This window comes from Lycorma delicatula, chromosome 12 (assembly GCF_047948215.1).
Source record: "Lycorma delicatula isolate Av1 chromosome 12, ASM4794821v1, whole genome shotgun sequence".
Lineage (NCBI taxonomy): Eukaryota > Metazoa > Arthropoda > Insecta > Hemiptera > Fulgoridae > Lycorma > Lycorma delicatula.
The window spans coordinates 56,751,211-56,772,333 of NC_134466.1; the positions used below are offsets into that span (position 1 = coordinate 56,751,211).

General features: G+C 31.9%; 1 protein-coding gene across 1 annotated transcript in view; it reads left to right on the forward strand.

The window, feature by feature from the left end:
- The window catches only part of LOC142333519 (uncharacterized), a 68,508-nt gene that overhangs the window by 26,364 nt on the left and 21,021 nt on the right, over positions 1 to 21,123 (forward strand). Inside the window, exons 6-12 of the mRNA XM_075380792.1 lie at positions 384 to 404; positions 2,458 to 2,553; positions 4,678 to 4,701; positions 7,301 to 7,342; positions 9,472 to 9,504; positions 15,043 to 15,081; positions 18,064 to 18,099. Coding sequence (XP_075236907.1) covers positions 384 to 404; positions 2,458 to 2,553; positions 4,678 to 4,701; positions 7,301 to 7,342; positions 9,472 to 9,504; positions 15,043 to 15,081; positions 18,064 to 18,099 — 291 coding nt within the window. The remainder of the gene's footprint in view (positions 1 to 383; positions 405 to 2,457; positions 2,554 to 4,677; positions 4,702 to 7,300; positions 7,343 to 9,471; positions 9,505 to 15,042; positions 15,082 to 18,063; positions 18,100 to 21,123) is intronic.

Consider the following 21,123-nt stretch of genomic DNA (forward strand, 5'->3'; position numbering starts at 1 on the left):
GTAAAATTTGAAGAAAAGACTCACCGATTTGAATATTGTTCACCTCAAATATCACAAAACACAATCTACATAAATACAATTATTGTAAGATAATCCATCTGAGCAATTTAATTATGTAAATTACAACTGCACGATACCGCTTTCATTCCTATGACTTTGTGATGGTGCTGATTTACAAGATCACAAAACTTTGTATTCGGGTATTAGTGTGACCATAAGTTCATCGGTTTTTTTATTAAAAAAAAAAACTGGAATTAAACAAGAATATTTTCATAAAATATTAATTGTACCCTCATAGTTATTATTGAGACCTGTAATAAATTTGTTTATTTATTTGGTTTTGTCAAGAATTTGTTTTTATCTATTTTGTTTGTTTTTTACAGTAAATATTATGAAAAAAATCTGTAAGTATCATTACCATTTACTTTTCTAAAATACAGATCTTAAGAACTCCTTAGGTTTACAAACATTATATCGTTTACAAAAGATTAGCCTTTTTTTAACTCATCTCTTTGATTTCATAAAAATACAGAATTAAAATTGTAAATGTAGTAATCGATAGAAAAACAGACATACGTTAATCAGACATTTTGTGCTGCAAGACAACAAAATATTATGACCAAGGAATACAAGACAAATCAAAATATAGAGCAGTCTTATATTTAGTGCATATGGATGAGAACCACTCAACACTTCTGAACATCCCAACCCCGTAGGGAAGACTCCCGCCTAGTAACGTTCCGGTCGCACACCCCCCTCCCCAAAACCACACGATCAACATTACTCTGAATAGCTGTCAATTTATGTAATGAGGCTACAGTTCTCATTTTAGTCCAGTTTAACCAAAACTACTCACTGCCCACTGAAGTTCAGTTAGCTGAGTGCATGGTTATGAATTATCAGTTAACTTTCATTTCTCTCACTACAAGATCAGTGGGTCCCCGATGAAAACCTGGATTCTGTTTCTAGGGACTTAACTCATATTATTAGTTAGAGATCATTTTATTTTGGTAAATTAATATCTCTGGTATGTTAAAATATAAAATACGTTGGAGTGTGGATACTGTCTGATAACCCCTAATCAAGTATTTGATCACTACCCACCGTAATGTCACTGTAATACTTAATTATAGGTGATAAATTGACATCTTAATTTCTGCTCCCAAGAGCAGTACACTCACATTAGATGTTGTTAGACTGGAAAATTTGTTGACGGGCCCAAGAAGCATCAGGCACGGGACCAAACTTAATAAACGAGAAAAAATGTCCACGGTTGGACATACCTTGTTTCAAACAATCCCTCTCAGTCTGGTGTGAAATAATGCACAACAATTCCCTAAGTAAAGTGTGTTAACGATTCATATTGACACTTTTACAAATTAAATGTATAAGGAATAAAATATAATATGTAGACCTAGTGATATTTTGCCTTTAATATCATTGAAATATTTTGTTTTTACATTGGACAAAGCCCCGTCCGGATCTGAACGCATTGAGACGCGGAATAACAGAATCTATTGCTAGTGTTTCCCAAGAAATGATAGTGTTGACCAACATATGGCGTGAAATTGATTATCGGTAGGACATTGTACGAGCGAAAATGGCGCACACGTTGAAGTTTATTGAAATTGTAAAAAAACGTGAAAAAGTTTTCTTTCTTTTGCCAGAGTTTTTTTATAATGAATTTTTGTAATCGTGAAAAGACTTTATGAACACTCTACTTTAATTTTTAATTCAGTCAAATTAGTTAAGTATTCTTTTTTATAATTTCATTAATTACGTTTGAATTTCTATTGGGTTTATACAATTACTTGTCATAAATTTATAATATTAAAAAAAACAAAAAAAAACGGACAACAGAAATTAAACAAAAAATTAAACTCTTATTTTGCCTTAAATTGTCGAAGCAGAAAATTGAACTGCTTGGTGGTGGAAAGAAAGTAAAGGAGGAAGTGCATTTCAAAATAAGAAATAGAATTGAAAGCGTATAACAAAGCTTAACTTATTAGTATATTACTCCACTTCTACATAGAAAACTGCTACAATTGTAAGATCTATTTGCAACCGGCGGTGATACAAATTTTGGGAATAATCTCAAAATTGCTATCTCAGTTAAAGATTACAATTTGAGTTTTAATTAAACTTTTCATCAGCTTTTAATTATTATTAATAATAAGAGTACAAACGCATAATCAAATATTATATTTGTCTTATTAACATTTTTTTTTTTTTTTAATTGCTTCTGATTTTGATTTAGTATATTACAAAATTTAAGAAAAAAATATGCTACAATTTTATAAAATGTCAGTAAATTTGCTAATTGCACTTATTTGTATCGATTAGAAAGAAGTGTTAATAACACAATGTTTTTTTTTATAATTCTAATATCTAAATAAAAACAAATTGAATATAATATATTTTTAATTAATAGTTTTCTGTGTTTATTTTATTCTACAGAATGCAATTAAAAATTTATGAAGATGAAACCCGAGAAAGCAAAAAAGTATTACCGACTCTTCTTAAGCTTCTTGATGTAATCCCGGATAAAATTTTGTAAGAAAATATTATTTTTGCGATGAATGTAATAGATATAGAGGTGGGCTAAAAGTCAGTCTCCCCGATCACTAATAATATAACAAATTTAAGCAAAACAAATGTCGGTACCTTATATAATTTATATTACTGTGTAGTAATTCTGTTCTTATTAATTCGTGCCACCATTTAACCGCTGAATTATACATTTTCTAATATAAATTTCTGTTAAGTTTTATAAACTCGACAGTTTGAGGTGTTTAGTTCCGGTCGATTTGATTTGAAGAAACAATATGTTACATTTCTGCACGTTGAAAATATGCAAGGGATTAAAAAACATGAACGCGGTGTTTGTTATCGTCCTGCCGTTCAGGAAATCTTTCATCGAGATAAACATTTACTAAGAACACAATGAGAAGGATCCCATCTCGCTGCAAACAAGATATTAAATAATCTTGTAGCTAGTTTCATGCGAATATTTTCAAATTTTATCTCAGGTTTTGCCGATGTTGACTAGTCGATAGTAGAGGATTAGGAAATGTCGCCCGAGATTCTTCACGGATTTCAGTAGTATCCTATTATGTTCCACCGTTATCGAAGAAAAACAGATTCTTGTTTTCTGTACATAAAATGCAATATAATCAATTTAGTTATATATAAATGAATTGAAAAACTGTTCAATATATAAAATTCAAAAATAATCTCTCCTATTAAAAATGATACTGATTTTTTAGCCCACCACACACACACACACACACACATATATACATATATAGATATTAATATAAAATATAATATAAAGTGGAAATAAAGAAATTTGCAACCAAACTGGGTCACAAATTTAATATTTTGCATGAAATTCGTTTTCACTTGCACTTCAGATCAATTTTTATTAACCCTTTATAGATAAACGACAAATCGAATAATGAACTAAGAGAGACATAACTAAAAGCTAACAAAATAACAATAGGCAATAGCTGAGTGAACTTCTTCAGAATTTACACATTAATTTGGATAGTAATATCGGCTGCATAATTAAAAAAAAAAATTCTAATTATTCTAGCCAAGCAAGAACATTCTTCTGGTGATTGTACTTTGTGCACACAGTGAGTATAATATTTGAACGTGAAATTTTTAAAAAGTGTATTTCATAATCGGTTACAATCTATCACCTGAATAGAAATATATTAATAGCAAAATGATATTGCTTAAGTAAATGAAACTTAACACTAATTATTATATGATACTGTTCGTAGAAAAGGTTATGCATGAAATGGATTCGGGAGAAAATCTTACCGATTGCCTGGGACAAAATCATTTTTACACGTCTATAGAATAAATTTCGTTTACATCATAACACTTCGGTGCCAAAAAATTCGTAAACCTATGGTTAAAGGAAATACGTCACCGGTGTCGTGTCTTTAGAATACTACAAAGATGTCTCTTTCAGCAGTGTACAGTACACGGTTTATATCTACGAGACATAACGAACCACAGAATTGAGACAGCCAAATCTATGTGTCGGATCCTGTCTACCTTTACGTAAAATAGGTGTCTTATACCACCCATCATTGTCTTTTTTTAGTCTATTTTACCACATACTGTAAATAACAGGTCGAAGACAGAATAAGAAATTATCGTCCCCAGATTGTAAAATTTAGGTCATAATAATGGGGATTTCAATACTATATACGTCTTATTTTGTTTTAAAATATTGAATGATGAAAAGAATTAAGCCGTAATTTCTACAAGCGGTGCAACACTGATATGATCCACCAGGTTATAATCTCGTAAGAATCCGATGAACAAAAGTTACGTAATTTTATCGATATGCATGCATCTATCGAAAAACTCATTCGAGATAAGTCCCTTTTTTGTAATCTTTAAAATAAAAAAGGCAATCAATAAAATATTGTTTTTGTCACATTACCGACACGAGCCTCTTTTCGATTAGAATAGTCATCGACAGAGGATTCTTAAATCTCTCTTGAAATAATCATTTTTATTATTTTTGCCAACCTATATTTAATACAGAGTCATAAAGTACGGAACAAAAACAAAAAGAAAGTATTACTTAATAACAAAAAAAAAAGATTATAAATTCCAATAATACTATACTAAATTAATGTTAATATTATTTTTCAGGATCAAAAAAGGAATAATACATACGTAAGTAATCAAAAATATTAAAAAATTTTATTTGAATATAAAATATTGTAGCAAAATCTGATACGATAAAATCTATACATTTGAATACTCTGCCAATACTTCTTATTGTTTGCTTGAATGTAGCCAGCATTTCAGTAAAGTAGAGATACATATCTGTAATAATATATTGATCAGGATTTTACAAATCTTAATCCGTAAACATTAAAAAGTACAAATTACGAATACAAATTTTTTTGTCTGAGAGAAAACATATTTGGAAACAACATTTTCTCTGACAGATTGTAGTAAATTATTTTTTGAGTCGGTTGGTACATATTATTCCCAAATGTATGAAATGTTTGAATATAAAAGAAAATTGTAAAAACTACTACATTAACTTACACCATTTTTAGGAGCATTTTAAATGCAAATGAAATTTACCGCTGTTCAATATAATCCCCCCTCGTATAATGCATGCTAGCCAACGGTTTAGCATATTTTTTATTCTTTATTATTCTTTTTCGGTAATAATATTCTTGATATGTTTATATTAATTTTTAAAAATAGTATTGAAAAATTCCTTTTTAGTTTACTAAATATTCCGTTCCAGATTTATTTCAGTTAATGACACTTTATGAAATTCAGGATTCAAAAGGCCTTTTTTAGTGGACAGCCTAAGCAGCCGTCTCCAAAGTTCGATATAATTTGGTAATATGAATACAAAAATAGCCAATAAATTACCGCCGAATATCTTTACGACTACGCAGAATTTCACAATTTTGTTCAATCAAAAATTATTGTAACAGACTTAAGTTTTTTAACATTATATCTGTATTGTGATTGTTGTCATAACCAACGGGGAAATCGATTGGAAAAGCGATCAGTTACAGTGATCTTAAAAAGTGTCATATTTAAATTATTTTTATAAATATTTTCTAAAATATTTTTTCATACACCGAGCGCGCGAGCAACTCTCCGTATTTTTTATTAAAATTCTTATAACGATAACATATGATTGTAACACAGTTTTGCTCTTAACTTTTATGTATTCATAAATTAAAATAACGTTAGCTTTTAATATCAATGATAATATCGCCAACCAGTAGTAAGCTGGTATTCCTAGTTAACTGGCTATGTAATTATCTAAATCAACGAAAAATAAATTTACGTCACTTTCGATAGACGATATATAAATCGCAATCGGTTGTAACTAATCACAGTCATCAACTTTTATTTTAATGCTTTATTCGTTAGGTTCCAATAACAGTTCACGAGAAACGATGTAAAATTTAGATTATTTTTGACAAAGATACACGACCATCGCGTTTATTAAGTTTGCAGCATTTGGTTATGACTTTGTAAGCCGGCTAAACTAATGAAAAAGCATATAAAAAGTTACCTTAGTTTCTATTAAAATTATATTTTCAAAAAGTCGAAAAAATGACGAAAATGATAAATAAATTCATTTATGTTCTTACTTATTATTGGTAAGAATGTTTACGTGAAAATTATCTACAATTTTATATCGTGCTTACCTAAAATGTGGATCGTAACAAAATAGCCGTCTCTTATACGAAGGTAATCATCCGCGGTATCACCCAGATAAATTAATCCAAAAGTCATAAAATTTTATAGAATAACACTCTAAACAACATTACAGTTCAAAATCACATCAACTGAGGCAGACGAACCTCTTGTGGTCAGATCTGCGGGTACGTCTCTGAGTTTCCAAATCCCTTAAATTTGATAACCTCCAACTTCTTGAACGTTCTATTTCCTAATGTAAATTTTTCCAATTTGAACTTGGCATCTTTAAAACTGTTCCTTTGATACCGTTGAAAGTTTCGACAGTGTTGCGAGAGGAACTCATTAATGTACACCCGTCCGTCAGCTGTTATCATCTCTTTTATAATATGCGAAATTCGTAGTTTTTAGGAGCATTAAAATATTTATTTTTTTTTTTTGTTTTTTTTTTGTAACTTCACTGTCTACTCAACCACTTTTTATCAGTACTGAAGAAAATAGAAAGTGACAGTGATGGAGTAGGTCTTGATTTCTCTTAAACACTGCCCATGCGGTGCGTTAACTTTAGGTTCATATATTTCAGTTTATATAACCGTCTATTTACTAGTAAATTTACAGTGTTGCCACTTTGGCTGCCAAAAAAACTGGTCTCAGACCTCGTGTATATACATATATATATATACACACTGACCGTACTAAATTGGTTTTCGTTCTGATGTTTTACTTTCATTAATTAATTAATTTGGAAGTGGAAAATGGGATTGTACTTGAGATCGTGAGTATAAGGTTAAAGAATAATTGAAATGTAAGAATTTTTCAGCTTTCCATCGCTTAAAGATTGGAAACTTCAAAAAAATATATATGTAAAACATGAGAAAAAATTACTATAACAGTTTTCGTTTATTCAATTTATATTTTACGTAGCACAAAAGAGCAATGGATACACACCTTGTATCTCGCCATCATTTAAAAATTATTTAATTTAATACTTCATAAAATATACACAATTTTTGCATTATGTATTAAATATTATTTATAAATAAATAATATATTTGAAATTATATTTTAACAATTAAATACACTTTCTTTCTTTCAGTGAAAAAACATCTCTAATATCAGGAATCGATATTACTGACACGTGAGTAAGTTTTATTATATTTATTTTTACATCGCGATGTACGACATGGTTGAAATAAGAACAAGAATTTCATTTAAGGAATTGAATCAAGTAACTTTCTTACTAATTTCAGTTCAATCTCCTACTACTGGGATACATACACTCTACAATTCTGAGAAAGTGAAACGTTTGCTTTTTTCTCGGACGTGAACCCTTTCTTATTATAATCGAATTTCCTTAAGTCGACCAAGCAGATGATAACTTGATGGAACTATCTGTAACTAAAGCTCAGGTTATTGCTTTGTGTAATTGAGATGTGCTAGAAGGTTGCCACTGGATATTCATGTTTGATACTGAGGCAAAATCGTACATCTATATTTCATTGTAGTTGCTTAATACGGAGTCCATCAACTTCTCTCTATCCATTGAACATCAATGTAGAAGTAGAGTGACTGAAACATTTAACAAACGATAAGGTTGACATTCATCATTTAATTATCTTTTTTTAAACTTTTTTAATTTGAAATTTATTTAAACAAGCATAAAATGTTCAGCACCATCACCAGAAGGATTTTTTGAAATTTGAAATGGTACTCTAGCGCCCCTACATTTAGTTGCATAATACATCACTGTACCATCAATTTGCAAAATTAAATGTGAAATAAATCGAATGTTAAACGTTACAGAAATTTTTTTTTATTTTAGTCGAATCAACATCCTGTTTCTATTATGACATTCATCATTTAACAATTTTTTTTAAACTTTTTTAATTTGAAATTTATTTAAACAAGCATAAAATGTTCAGCACCATCACCAGAAGGATTTTTTGAAATTTGAAATGGTACTCTAGCGCCCCTACATTTAGTTGCATAATACATAACTGTATCATCAATTTGCAAAATTAAATGTGAAATAAATCGAACGTTAAACGTTACAGAAATTTTTTTTTATTTTAGTCGAATCAACATCCTGTTTCTATTAAAATTAGATAAGAATTTTATTTTTATTTATTTCACCTTACATTTTTTTATGTAAATATTTTCCCCTTCTATGATGCCCTCCGCTTCAGGTGAAACCAAGTAGTTTAGAGAGATGTGTTCTCAGGTGTAGCAATGGAAAATGAGTTATTATTTGCTATGATTTTATCCATTAAGTTTTACAATTAAAACCATAAACCATAAAGTCCGAAAATTATTTGAAACCATAAACTTTTAAAATGACAAACCGTACCAGATTTTATAACTAAAATATTTTTTATAATTTATTTCCAAATATTCTCAGTCATCCTTGAAATTATGGTCAGTAAGTTACTAGAGATTAAAAAATTTAGTTTGGTTATTGCTTCAGAAGTCCATAGTTTAAATGTTGACTTTCCATATGATGATGATGATGATATACGATAATTAATTTCTTATAATGATAATAATCACATATTTTAAAAAACAGTTTAGACACCAAATGATTTCCTTGTCGCCTATGAAATTACATATAGACATTTTTTTTTTTGAAAACTACAAAAAATTTTATTTCATTAATAACTTCTGATATTTTCTTTTTTTTTGTAATTGAATTATTGATTGTAAAATGTTTTTTTACAATCAGAAGTTAATAATTAGTAATAAATCAATATATTTAAATAATAAAAAAATATATATATATATAAAGTCGGATGCGACCTATGTGCTTTCCACTTGCCGAAACTAGTCAAAATGGATTCAGGGATGGTCAAAATGAATATTTCCAATGAAATCTGAAAACCAAAGTTTTTCGTGATCACAATATTTCCTTTACTTCGTACAAGGAATTAAAAATGATTTTCTTGTTTACTCTATCTCACTAATTTCTGGAATGAATATTAAACCGATTGGTTTGTATGTTATTAAGAGAAACTTAAAATAACGCATTTGATACTTCATTTTTAGTCAGGCTTAGAAATTATTAAACAGATTGCTGTTTTTTTAATTTTTTTGAAAGTTTTTTGTTTTTTTTCAAATTTAATTAATTTTTTTGTACAGATAAATTACATAAGTATATAATAAAATTATTTGTTGTATAACAGTTTTTACAATTATTTATATATTTACTATTAAAAACGTCACAAAAATTCATGTTATTAATAAATTGATTGTAAAAAATTATTATGGTTTCAGGATTCCACATGAAAGACCGTCTGATCTTCAGAAGTAAGTTAATTTAAAATTTATTGAAATGACTTCATATTGAATAAATTTGTGTTTGTGTGTAGGCGCGCGCGCGCGCGCGCGCGCGTGTGTGTGTGTGTGTGTGTGTGTGTGTGTGTGTGTGTGTGCATGTGCGCGCGCGATAAGGCTCAGTGCATACATCATGATTGTGAGCACACTCACATCAGAACTATGGCTAGCAATGCTGAATTAATTATATAAACCGTTTAGCAGAAATAACACATGTATATATAGCATTCTACTGTGTATCAGTGATAATAATTATGTTCATTATGATTAGGTTGTAAACCTAATTTGAATTTTTTTTGTTTGAATAACGATCAAATTAAACAACAATATAAAGAAAATACTTCTTTTGGACAAAAAGAATTTTTTTTCTACAAAAGACATGCACAGCTGATGTCGGTAGTCAAAGTGTTACTAAGGAATAAATACATTTTTTTTTCTGATTAGTGTGTAATAATACATAATGCACTTCAAGAATAAGAAAGTTCTTATGTTAATTTGTAAATTAACAAAGCATTGCGCGATTATTTTCCTGGATGGATCAAAGGGAACCGTAGTTAAACCTTGATCAGAGCAGCATCACTAAATACACATATAAAATAAAAATTTTTGATGATTAAAGTACATTGTACTACTTAATTAATTAATTAAATATATGAAGATTCTAAATAATAAAAAAAGGATAAGATGATTAAACCTTTACAGAACAGGTTAATGAAAATAATTCAAAAAACATTATGTCTACATTTAAAAAAAAGATGTACCACGTTCAGGGGTTTTTAGTTTTTTAAATTTTACTTAAAAGCTCACTGACATAATAATTTAAAATACTTAATTTTAAATATTAAAAAGATCAATAACCTTAAACAAATAGTAAAAAAAGATTTGGCCGTATTAAAACCGCACAAAAAGCTCAATGGTGGAACAGCAAATGCTACAACATTGTGGACTGTGGAGAACAGACATCAAGCATGACTATTACACCAATCCCAAAAATCAGAAACAAAGAAAAGAAACCACCCAAACAATATGGAAAACAGAAAGACCACCAGAAAAGACGCACTGAAATCAGTAGAAAATGAAATCAACACACGAGCAAAAACCTTCAAAAAACAGCTCCATAAATACAAACTCCCAACGCTACTAATGAAGGATGAAAACCATAATCTGGCCCATAACATCAAAAACAAGGCGGAAAACCTAACTAAATATTTCAACACAATCCTAAAATGCGAAGAACCGACAGAACTCCTAAAATTTGACACCAGCATTCCAATAATAACACCAATAGAAAACATTAACCCTTCCATAATAAAAGAAGTCTACCAAGCACTAGGTGAAATGAAGAATTAAAAAGCGGCTGGGGAAGATCAGATCTGGAAACATGCAGGAAAATCAGAAAAAATCGTCTTTCATCAGCTTGCCAACATCTGTATCAGAGAAGAACTACCAGAACATCGGACGACAGCCCTCATCCTCCCGCTTGACAAAAAAGCTGACAAAACAGACCGTAACAACTACAGTAGTAAAATCTCACGCGTAGGAAAAAAATACAAAATTCTATCAAGAATCGTTCTCAACATGATCAGTTTACAACTCACGAAAAACTAAGAGAATAACAAGCAGGTTGCAGACCTTGGAGGAGCTGTGCAAACCAGATTATGAGTCTTAGCTAAAATGGATTACAGAAGAAAAATAATTCAACTGTGCCCTGGAAATAGTAATGACGGAATGGCTCAAACAAAATGCTCAAAAAATTAAAATAAGCCAAAAAATCGAAAAATAATGCCTTGGTTTTGCCAACAACTGGCAGTGCTTGCCCACGACTTCAATGAAATTAAAGCATAGATATTAGAACTTCAAATATTGCCAATAAAATTGTCCTTAAAATATCATTCGAAAAGACCGAAGTTATTTCCCAAAATCCCAACACAATTGAAAGAAGTAAACATAAATAGCAATAAAGTAAAAATGGTAACGCAATTTAAATACCTTGTAGAAATACAAATAACTAACGAAAAACTTCAATCCAAACACTACCTAAAGCACAAAAACTAATCTACAGAAAAAAAGTCAATCCATAAATGCAAATATAAGACACACAGTTATAAAATTCGAAAGTCACATGTACAACAGAAACACTCTTCCAACTAAACGAACATCACAAACCAACAGCTCCGGAAAATCGAAAGAAGAATTAGAGAAACCTGCACCAACAAAAAGTACCACAAAGATGAGCAGTGGTGGATCATTCTCAACAATATCGTGTACAGAAACTTAGAACCCATCATCACTGATCCCATGTGTAAGAGAAGGCTACGATTCATTCAACATATCGTATGAATGAAGATTCGAGACTTCTGAAAAAGGTGATGCAGTACAATTTCTACTTGAGAACACAAAGACAGGATGTGCATATAAATCAGAAAAATAAAGAGAGGAAAAGTGAAGGAAATTACCCTTACAACAGAAGACACCACATATAAGATAGAATTAAACCAATAAATCAACGACAAAAGTAATCACTTTACACTCACAAGAAGGAAACTCACAACACGAATTTTTTCAACATAAGAAAGGGCACGTAGATCTGAACGTATGAAAAAGTATGGAAGGACAACAAGGCCTGAACAGTCGCTGTGAAAAGGCTTGGATAATGGTCTGATTACAGTGGTCATAAAAGACGAAAAAATTATCAACGATTGATATTCAGCAGTAAATTCAATCTGTAGCACAGTGGTCACCAAAAAGGCGTACGCGTACCCCAGGGAGTACTCAAAGTGATACGTAGGTGTACTTCAGAGAAGTAGTATGAATGATAATTATTTTGATTACAAATTACATGACATAATACATCATCATAACAGTAAATCCGACGTTAAAACAGGGCAAAATACATAACGTATTCAAAAAATAATAACAATCAAAATATTATACATCAAATAGTGATAAATGTCATTAGTAAATAATAAATACAGATTACACACACGATAAAGTTCTAAAGTAAATAATCGTTTGGAATTTATTCCAGTTTGAGAAATAGAAAACTAGACACATTAACAAAAGAAACCGCTAGTTATAACACTTTTTAACCACTAGTTTTGTATTAACAAACAATCTTACACTGTTCACTTGCAAATACCTTTGTTATCTACCCTAACAGTTTATGAATTAAGTTTATTGCATTATTTCTTTCACTTATACACTTATAGTACTGTAACTCAAGTATTTCTTGGTTACTGGAATTACTCGTGGGGTCATTTTACTCGTATCAAACTATCTTTTCTTTTCTTTTTCCTGTTTAGCCTCCGGTAACAACCGTTTTTAGATAATACTTCAGAGAATGGATGAAGATGATATGTATGAGTGTAAATGAAGTGTGGTCTTGCACATTCTCAGTTCGACCAATCCTGAGATGTGTGGTTAATTGAAAACCAACCACCAAAGAACACCGGTATCCACGATCTAGTATTCAAATCCGTGTAAAAATAACTGACTTTACTAGGACTTGAACGCTGGAACTCTGGGCTTCCAAATCAGCTGGTTTGAGAAGACGCGTTCACCACTAGACCAACCCGGTGGGTTTACTCGTATCAAACTGGATTCAAGACTCTCCACGCTGGACTGACGTCTCGTAGACTAACAATTGTGACTCACCTCGCTGGACCGGCGTTGTAACGTGTCGTTGGACTGAATCGCAGAACTCCGTCAAACCCACAGCCTTTGCTCGCTGAAATCCTCGCAGAACTGCCCTTGATTTGCAAAACTTGCGCAACTAACTGAATGGATTTCTAGGACTGACATTCCCATGGGGGGTCACGGCCCAGGCTTTCGTCGATGACAAACTCCTGTTCGTGGTAATTCATGACCGCAGCTAGATGACTGGGCGCAGTCGGCTTTGTCGACCGCGTAGGGCTGGATTGACATGCAAAATTTAAAGATTTCTGTACCCAAGACGAAGTATATGCTTCTCAAGGGTGCAGTTGAATTATTGTACAGTCGTAACACTCACATTAAATATAAGGGCTGTGTGATCAGCCAAGCTAAATTTCATAAGTACGTAGAAGTTTTGTTTGATGAGAGAGAAGTTGCTGTTTAGCAACCACTTTAGGCAAGTAGCGGCGGACGCCGTCGCTGTGATGCACAAGCTTAGGAGGATTGCTCGGAAGGATTACGGACTGTCGGGCCGTCATTTTACATGGTGTATCGGGGTGTCTCCGAGAGTATGGCGTATTATGCTGTGTCCGTTTGGGCGCATAGGTTGAATAGAAATAGACCACTTATAAAGGAATTTAATGAGTGCCCATCGCAGAGCCTTAATAGTATGCACTGGTGTTTTAAAAACAACCTCCTGCGAGGCTACCACCGTATTGGGAAACGCTTTCCCAATCGATTAAAAAAATCGGTGAAAGCCATGAAACGGTGAAAGTTCGGGCAGCCGTGTTGAATTGCGAAGAAGCAGGGAGGCCGAGGTATTTGTGACGCGGTTTCGAGCCGGGCCTGTACCGGAGCGGAACGGTGACCACAATGCACCGCTTCTAAATTTCGTTCAGTTGTTCATCTCCCACCAGCGAAGAAGGTATCTGCAGCCTCGCGATGGCGTCATGACAGCAAGAATGGCACACCACGACTTATGAAAGTACCGTGCATAGGTTTGGCGATAAAGTACCGTACAGGACATGTGGCGATGGTATGTCTCTCCTTCGTTTTATAGGGCAACGGGTGTCCAGATGCTCCCCAACCACGCAAACTTGAATATTTTTTTGGTTCCGCCAGGCAGCTGATGAGCTGTGCGTCTCTGCGGGAACGTCCAGTCGAACGAACAGATGACGATCGACTGCCCAGCTCTTAGGGGACCAGAATTCAGACCACCCTGGAACTTAGAGGTCAAGGGGAAAATTGGCCACTCATAAGCGGCTAGTCAATGTGGCGTGAGCCGTATTGTGGGACCGTGTGGGTGTTCCTTGATGCCGTTGCATCAATAGTTTATTTAAGGAATGACTCCGACCTCGCTGCTGTGGTAAGCTACCAGAGAGTTATGGCTGGCTATCAGTCAATTAAAGTTCCAAGAGCTTTAATATTGGTGGACAGGTACATGCTGGCATTCAGGGACCTAAACGTGGCATGTCTTGACGAGATAAATTTAATTTATTGAATATCATATATATTTTAGTAGTTAACAGGGTGAGCCTACCCATTTTAGAATATATGAACTTGAGCGTTGGGACACCACACTTAGTTCGCACACGCAATTAGGTTAGCTCTAGCAGCTAGTTAGGCCACAGGTCGCAAAACTGATTCGAAGCTCAGTAGCCGTTTGTGGCACAGACATTCGGTCTTATGCTGTAGGGCGACCGAATTGGGTGTTGGCGGGAGAAATTCCATGCAAACCAATACTCTTAACTTCATCTTTCCGTACAGTAATAAATTAATTTTATCAATTAATAAAAAAAAACCGTCACATTTTATTTCTTATGATTCATTTGAATATTTATGCATGTTTTTTTTTTTCAGAGTTCATCCCATTTCTACCTATCTACCTTGTTTTGATTGGTATGTAGATATAATATCTACCATAAGTTAATAATATAGCCTTATTAATGAGTAGTTTAAGTACAATTTTAATTCCAATCTCAACGGTTTTCATTTTTATAAACCAAGTTTACATTTCTGTAGAAATTACTTGACCTAACATATTGTATTCTTCTGTGTGCACCTTTTGTACGAATGAGCATTTATTTACCTGACAAAACGTAACAAATTTCCTTTTGTTTGATTCTAACACCTTATTCAATAATCAATTGCAATATTATCACTACATCACACCTTATCTAAGAAAAACAACAGCCATCATTTTGAAAATGAAAATTTTCTGAAGAATCATGATGAACATATTTCACCAAATAGCAAAGAGCCTTACTGATTATTCATTTTAAAACTGGAAAATTTGTTCGGCTGCAGGTTCATCTCAAACTGAAGAAGTCATGTTAAAACAAGATCTCACTTCATTCAGTCAATAATTGTTAGTTCATTTATATATTTTTGTAATTACTGCCTAATTCTAATATTGCTTACAGCCACTAATTCTATATACGCGTAATTAACATCGCTTCATAATTCAGGATTTTTGTTACGATAGGTTAAAGACGTAACCTACAGTTACGTCTTTACAAAATTAATCCTAATTGAATTGAAAATTTAAATTGTTCTTACACGACTTCAGATTTTATATTAAAATTTATTTCATAGTTAATTTGAATGTGATTTTTAAAACTACTTCAGTGGTAATTTTTTGTTACTTCTACGTTGTGATTAATTTACCAAAAATAATAAGCGTTTCAATAATTTTTTTACTTTTCTGATTATAGCGATTACGTGCTGTAGCAGCTTTTCCTAGACCGAAGAAGTATAGATTTGTTTAAAAAAATTTGAATTTTTTTAAGTTATGTATCATAAGGAGCCTTTTTTTCTTTTCGATTTTGGCCTCTAAAAGACCACATTCCATCCAATCTTTGCCCAATATTCTATCATTTTTTGGGTTTTCTGACTATTCTTTTTCGACCATTCTTGAGCATGTTATTTTTCTTTTTCTTTTTTGAACCTTGTATTTATTCAATTTTCTCTTATACTTTTTAGTCTGATAGTTCATTTTCTGAAATGTTCTGGTTCTTTAGATCGATTTTATCCTCTTTCATTCAATTAATTTCAGTTTTCCTTTTATAAAAATAATTAAATATTTGTTTTGCGAGACGATTATCAGCCGTTCTAAAATAAAATTAATCTTCGTTTTTTTCATTGTTTTTTTTAAATTTTTTGTGTTAGTAAATTTCTTGGTTAATTCTCAGTGTGTTATTGCCATTTTCATAAATTGGGTCTATAATTTTCGGGATTATTCTTCTTTCTATTTTTTTAACTCTTCCATTTTTAAATTTAAGTTTAGGCATTCACAGGAGTAAAAAAGATATTGTGGTTTTATAACCACAATATTCTATCATATTTTTGGGTTTTCTGACTATTCTTTTTCGACCATTCTTGAGCACGTTATTTTTCTTTTTCTTTTTTGAACCTTGTATTTATTCAATTTTCTCTTATACTTTTTAGTCTGATAGTTCATTTTCTGAAATGTTCTGGTTCTTTAGATCGATTTTATCCTCTTTCATTCAATTAATTTCAGTTTTCCTTTTATAAAAATAATTAAATATTTGTTTTGCGAGACGATTATCAGCCGTTCTAAAATAAAATTAATCTTCGTTTTTTTCATTGTTTTTTTTAAATTTTTTGTGTTAGTAAATTTCTTGGTTAATTCTCAGTGTGTTATTGCCATTTTCATAAATTGGGTCTATAATTTTCGGGATTATTCTTCTTTCTATTTTTTTAACTCTTCCATTTTTAAATTTAAGTTTAGGCATTCACAGGAGTAAAGATATTGTGGTTTTATAACCGTACTGTAATGCCTAATATTATTGGAAAAACGTTTGGGAAGATATTTTTATTTTAAATATTTTTTTTGTAATTAATCTCCCAAAAATGGTTTTATATATATATATATATATATATATATATATAGTTTCTTAACTATATCTTCGTTCAAAAAAAAGAATTAATGGATATTTTTGCATTCAAAATTTTATTAGATAAACAGGCCTGAAAAATACTATAAAAGGTTTCACTATCATACTTTTAAAAAAAAGTAAAATTATTTAAAATCCATCTCGCAAATTACCCATTGCATTTAAAATGTGAAATCTTAGTTTTTTAATAGCCCTTACTCTAGCTTGTATTGAAAAAAAATTATCCAAAATTTTAATCCCCTTCCTAGAAAATTACAACTACGTTTATTTAAAAATTGTGGATGTATCTTTGTAAATTTTATACAATTCATTTTTTTTACTTATTATCGTCTCTTACGAATTATTTTCTTAAAAATTATTTTTACTCAAACGCTTCACCTTGCGTATGGAAATCCTCAGAATGAAAAAAAAAGTTTTTAAATTTCAAATCTTTAATACTTAAACGTATTTTTTTAAATAATAAAGTCAGTAAAATAATTTTAGACTCCTCCACTGATGAGGAATTCCATAAATTTATCTAAAATTAATATTTATTAATTGATTTAAATAAGTTTATACAATATTTTAATCATTAAAAAAGCTTTCAGATGTATTAGCCCCCAAATTTTCAAATGTTAAAAAATTATTTGAAAATTGTGATTCTAATATATTATTATTAAAATTGTTGTTTATCGTTTTATAACTGTTATAAATAAAAATAAATCGCATAACTTGACCGTCGTAGCCAGGAAAGTTACGCAATTCAGTGCCGAGTCTTTAAAACAGTAGATAGCATCAAATGTATGAGTTAATTATATTGCTCATGATGACTACTATATAATACTAACAGTATACTTTATTTCCCAACATTTAGTTTCAAAGATTTTATTCCAGAAGAAGTTTCATATGCTGTGGAACCATCAGAAAGTAAAGAGATTAAAATGAATGTTATTATAATTTATATCTTGGAATATTTCTGTTTTAGGGGTTCAAAACAATCTGGCAATGTTAAATTCGTAACGTAAGTATTTAAATGCTCTAACCATGTCATATTCAAATAGGCAACCAAATTTTCATCTTTCTCTTTTAACATCACAATTCAAAGACTTTTATTTTTGTTTTCTTTTTTACCTGTCATCCATGTTTCGCTAGAATTCACAAAATTATTTTTAAGTATATCTTTCTAGTTTTGAGATCTCTATTTGATTTCATACTGGATTTTTTTCTTGCAGCCTCCTTCTTCTGGGATCCTAGTCTGCTTTCGATCACTACCTTATTTCAGTCAACTTTTTAATTTAAATACCTGATTTACAAATTCTAGCAGTAAAAATCATATACAATTTACTTTCACAAGTTTTTAAATTCGAATTACTATCCGTTTTATTAAATTCATATCTTTGTTCACTCTTACTTCTTTTTAAATAAATTTCTTTTCTAGCAGTAAATATGGACAGTTCCCTATTTCTTTTAACCAGTGTTTTTGGTTTCTCTTTATAAAATAAAGTTGTTAGCGAATTTCAACTTACTTAGCGTTTCATCTTGGACACTTACTCCTTCTCGCATTTTTCCTTCAATTCCTGATTTGTTTTTTCTATATACAAGTAGAAAAGCAACAGAAACAGAATGCACAGTTATTCTTTCTTTCTCTAACGGTCCTTTACTTTTCTTCATATCTACAACTTATCAATTTATCTTTTCTATTCTTTATCGTTGGTGCCTAATTATTTATAAATTAAATTTATATTAATTATCAGTATGCTATTTATTTTTAACTGTTTTCATATATTTTGTTTTATAGATGAATAAATTTGACAAATAAGAAAATAATATCGACTTAGCCAAAAGTTATTTTAAAAATTATTGATATCTGCCAACATCGATAATTTTCTCCGTTTAAGTTTCTTTTTATAGACGGAGAAAATATTAGTTATTTATTTTTTAAATATTTTGTAGTAAACAAAGGAACAAAATAAATTCTGTGTAACATTTATGTCATCTGTTAGTAACTTTTTTCACCTATGAGTTAGGTAACCGAAAAAACTTACTCTGTTTATACATACAGCCGGTCATTTTTTTACCCAATAAGGTGTATAATTTTTTTATTAAAATTTAGTTAAAATATTTACTCTCAAACCATAATTTTATGGTAGTCATCCCTTTTATAAAGTTTATTACAAGTTTTATTTGAAGGACATAAAACCAATATTTCTATCCAAATGCTATATATATTTGTGGGTATATATGGGTATTTGAGGGTATATATATATATATATATATATACCCTCTTTCATATATTTTACTGTACGTTTTCTGGAAAATATTTTATAGCATTTAGGTTAGTGATGTGAATACCTATTTTTAGTAGTAGTAGTAGTAGTTGAGTTTCTAAAATTATTAAACCATTAAGATACATAGACACTAAAATCACAGTCACCAATTAAAACGTATTAAAGCCTTTTCAAGTTCCAACTGATCCCATTAGCAATTTCTATACTTTATCTAATATTTTATATAAATCACCGATCAGGAGCAACCTCTGTGTACCTTTTTTTTCATTCGTTAACTGTGTTGGTGTCGGACTCACACGGGTTCGGCTAGATGTTGATGTTAGGAGCCTATGTGTGCCCGCACCCTACCGACCAAAACTCCTATTTCAGCGTTCCTTCCACCCGAGGTCGAATCAACAGTTAAGTATAATACGCAACCCCAGGGATGCCTTTGTGCTCGGAGGTCAAGAGGTATCCGTGCCTTATCATCACCACCCATCCACGCAAGCGCGGACGAACGACGGCTCCGCAGAAGGCTGTCCATCACCCCTTGGCTCTCCAGTCAGTTCTTCACCTGTATTCAGGACTTTTCAGCTTTGCAACACGCTTCGACTTCATGAAGCTACAAACGTGTCTACGTCAATTCCCAATTATTTGACGCAGTTATCAATCTGTAGAGGCTGATCTCCTAGCTTCAGATTTATCTGTCCCACCACTTTCCTTCCAGTAAGATTTGTATGCTCGCGTCTGTGTGGAGCTAATGTAGAGCAATGTTTCTGCATCCAAATTTAATCATGTTTAGCGCCTCATTTCCTCTGATGTCCAGCTCAGCCTTCGTCATCTCACTAACCAGTACGGCTATGTCATCAGAAAAAGCAATCATCTCAGCACCGTCCAGCGAAGAAAGGCGAAGCACACCATCGAATGCCAGTTATCCGTAGAAATGGGCCCAATAGTGATACTGTTGCACACATGCTAAAAGCTGAAATCGCAGGGCAACTCCTTGTGTATTAACCATCACCCAACGGTCGCTGAGATATTCCCCGACCTGGAGTCTCAGGTAGTCACTGATTCCTTTGTCACGAAGCGCAGACATAATTGTTGTCCATGACACACTACCGAACGCATTGCGACGTCGGGTACAATGATCAACGGCATGCGTCTGGTCTTCCATGTCCCCTGTCTTGTGGCAACCGCCCAATTGACCACCTTCGTTACTGCCTGCACTGTTGATCTTCCTGGCCAAAATCCGTATTGGTTGGGGTGGATGCCTCCAACTTCTCAACTATTCGGGATGCCAGCATCCTTTCGACTAATTTGCCGACATTAGTAATATAAGACATAACGGGCGATACTCGACACCGTGACCTCTAGCTTGCTTGGGGAGGAAAACCATGCGCGATTCTTTCCAACAATCCGGGAAGCATTTGTTTGACTGCAGTTCAATACGTCTGTCATTTCCCATAGCACTTTCAATATTAAACCCTTCAAAACCGCCGCTGAGATTCCATTTGGACCGAAACTCTTCTTGTTGTTCAATTTGGCTATACCCTTAGACACCTCCTCTTGTGAGAAGCGTTTTGCCTCTCAATCAATAACATCAGTAAAACCGTTAATAGCACGGGAAAAAAATTTGATAATCTGTTCGCTTGCTTACTCCTCCGTGAGGACAGATAATCGTCTACCGAAACGCTTCATCGCTATTTGATAAGCCCGCCCCCACGGATCTGCATCTAAGTTTCTGCCATTACTGATTTTGTCCGCTACATTCGATATCA